Source organism: Rutidosis leptorrhynchoides, chromosome 7 (genome assembly GCF_046630445.1).
Source record: "Rutidosis leptorrhynchoides isolate AG116_Rl617_1_P2 chromosome 7, CSIRO_AGI_Rlap_v1, whole genome shotgun sequence".
In the NCBI taxonomy this organism is placed as follows: domain Eukaryota; kingdom Viridiplantae; phylum Streptophyta; class Magnoliopsida; order Asterales; family Asteraceae; genus Rutidosis; species Rutidosis leptorrhynchoides.
Window position 1 is genome coordinate 272,393,770 of NC_092339.1, and position 2,846 is coordinate 272,396,615.

The following is a 2,846-nucleotide window of genomic DNA, read 5'->3' on the forward strand; positions in this document are numbered from 1 at the left end:
CAACCACTTTGCAATCTTTTTAGGGTATTGTTGTCTCAAGAACGACATGTGTTCTTGTATGAACGGATCAATAGATGTAGTGTGTTGTAAGACATTAAAATGTGCCTCTTGATAATCGGAAACATTTGAATAGCCCGTCTTGCGCCCAAGTGTCCCTTGACCTGATAGTCTTCCTTCATGACGACTTTGTGGAATCCCGACACTTTTAAACCCATCCATATAGTTTGTGTAGAATTCGATCACCTCTTCGGATGCATATCCTTCAACGATACTACCTTCTGGTCGATTAAGGTTCCTTACATAACCTTTCAAGATACCCATATATCTTTTAAATGGATACATATACCGTAAGAAAACTGGACCACATACCTTTATTTCTCCTACAATATGAGATACCAAATGAACCATGACATCAAAGAAAGAAGGTGGAAAATACATCTCGAGTTCGCAAAGAGTAAGTATGATATCTCTTTGATATTCATCCATCACACCAGGATCAATCACCTTTGAATGAATCATGTTGAAAAATAAGCATAGTTTTGTAATTGTGTGTCGAATACGGTTAGGTAGAATTCCACGAATTGCGATAGGAATCACTGGGTCATTAGTACATGACAATCATGTGACTTCATACCAAGTAACTTCAAATCTTTCATCGAAACCAACTTCCTAATGTTAGCAGAGTATCCTGATGGAACCTTAATACCATGTAAACATTGACAAAATTTAGTTTTCTCGACCTTCGACATAGTATAACAGGCCGGAGGAAGAAACTTGGTGGACCTTCCATCAATATCTTTAGGTTGTAGCTCTGGTATGATATTCATTAATTCCATGTCCCTTCTAACTTTAATTCCATCTTTTGTTTTTCCGGGAATGTTCAACAGTAACCCTATCAAACTTTCACAAACATTTTTCTCAATATGCATAACATCAATACAATGTTGGACTCGTAAATGCTTCCAGTAGGGTAATTTCCAAAAAATAGACTTTTTCTTCCAAATACCTTTGGGAGGACCAACCCCTTTCTTTCCCAACACAACATTTATATTAGCAACTTTGGAGAGTATAGTTTCTCCATCCAATATTGGTGGTAGCTTTCTATCCTCTATAGTACCATCAAATAAATCCGACTTTTTACGGTACGGGTGATTCTCGGAAAGCTCTATCCGATGCCCCATAAATGCAGGTTTCTTACAATTTGTGAGCCATATCGAGTGAGTATTTTCCTCACAAATAGGACATGCCTTTTTCCCCTTCGTACTATATCCAGACAAGTTACCATAAGCAGGAAAATCATTAATGGTGGAAAAAAGCATTGCCCGTAGTTGGAAGTATTCTTTCTTGTATGCATCATAAACGTGTATGCCGGTACTCCATAATTCCATCATTTCATCAACTAATGGTTGCAAATAAACATCAATGTTGTTTCCAGGTTGCTTTGGGCCTTGAATCAAAAGAGACATCATTATGTATTTTCTTTTCATACATAGCCAAGGCGGTAGGTTATAAATGCATAGAAGAACAGGCCACGTTCTGTGATGGCTACTCAAATCTCTGAACGGATTAATTCCATCTGAACTGAGTCCGAACCTTATATTACGTATCTCATCCCCAAATTCTTCAAAATCTTTATCAAAATTTTTCCATTGAAGTGAATCGGCCACATGTCGCATTTTACCATCATTTTTACGATCTTCAGCATGCCAACGTAATAATTTTGCATCTTTCTCATTCGCAAATAGTCTCTTTAATCGTGGTATGATAGGCAAGTACCACAATAATTTTGCAGGAGGTCCATTTTTTGACACATCACTATCAGCATTATCAGTCGGTTTTCCATGTTTATACCTAGATGTACCATATACCTTACATTGAGGTAGGTCTTTGTCTTCATTCCTGTATAACATACAATCATTTGGACAAGCATGTATTCTCTATATTTCCAATCCCATTGGGCACATTAATTTCTTTGCTTGGTATGTTGAAACCAGCAACTCATTACCTTCTGGTAGCATTTTGTTCAACAACTCTAACAGGCTAGTGAAACTTGTGTCGCTCCAACCATTGTTTGATTTTAAGTTAACCAGTTGTATCACGGCGGAAAGTTTTGTAAAATTCATACAACCGGTATATAAAGGTTTTTCAGTGTCAACAAATAGTTGTTGTAATCTGTCATGATACTTATCAGCAACATTATCCTCCATATCCAAATCGTCAAACATGTCATCAAAATTAACATTATTTTCACTATTGTATGAATCTTCTTCATTATCGGTATCGTTATCCGAAACAGACGGGTTAAGGTCAGCTACTAACTCACCATGAAAAGACCAACATGTGCACCCTCTCAAAAATCCGTGTGCAATTAAATGACTTTTGATATCGGTTGAATCAGCATACCACCGTGCATTTTTGCATTTCTTAAAAGGACAACAAATTGCGTTGTTTCCTTTTTCTAGTTGATCAGTCTTGGCAACTGTAATAAATTCATCTACACTATCCATAAACTCAGCGGTAGCTCGACCTATCTCGTACATCCAAGTATTCCGATCCATCTACAAGAAACATTGAAAAAAGTTAATACATTATTAATAATAAAGAATTTAAAAAGTTGGAAATAGGACTAGAACCCACGACCTCCTCTCTACCAAGCAACATCCTAACCATCTAAGCAATTGTGTTAACCTGACAAATTTACATTTATTTTCTTTAAAAATATCACTTATGATATACAGTAAAAAAAACCCCAAATCAAAATCAATTGAGTTTTTATTGATCATAATCCCATTACCTCATTATCATTTCTCTTTTGTTATCGGTATGTGTTCTAAAAAAACCGCCAA

At 36.2% G+C, this 2,846-nt stretch overlaps 1 protein-coding gene across 1 annotated transcript; it reads right to left on the reverse strand.

Moving 5' to 3' along the window:
• Window positions 1-593: 593 nt before the first annotated feature.
• LOC139860018 (uncharacterized) lies at window positions 594-1,910 on the reverse strand. The gene has a single exon (XM_071848790.1). The coding sequence runs from the start codon at window positions 1,908-1,910 to the stop codon at window positions 594-596; it is 1,317 nt and encodes a 438-aa protein (XP_071704891.1).
• Window positions 1,911-2,846: the final 936 nt, after the last annotated feature.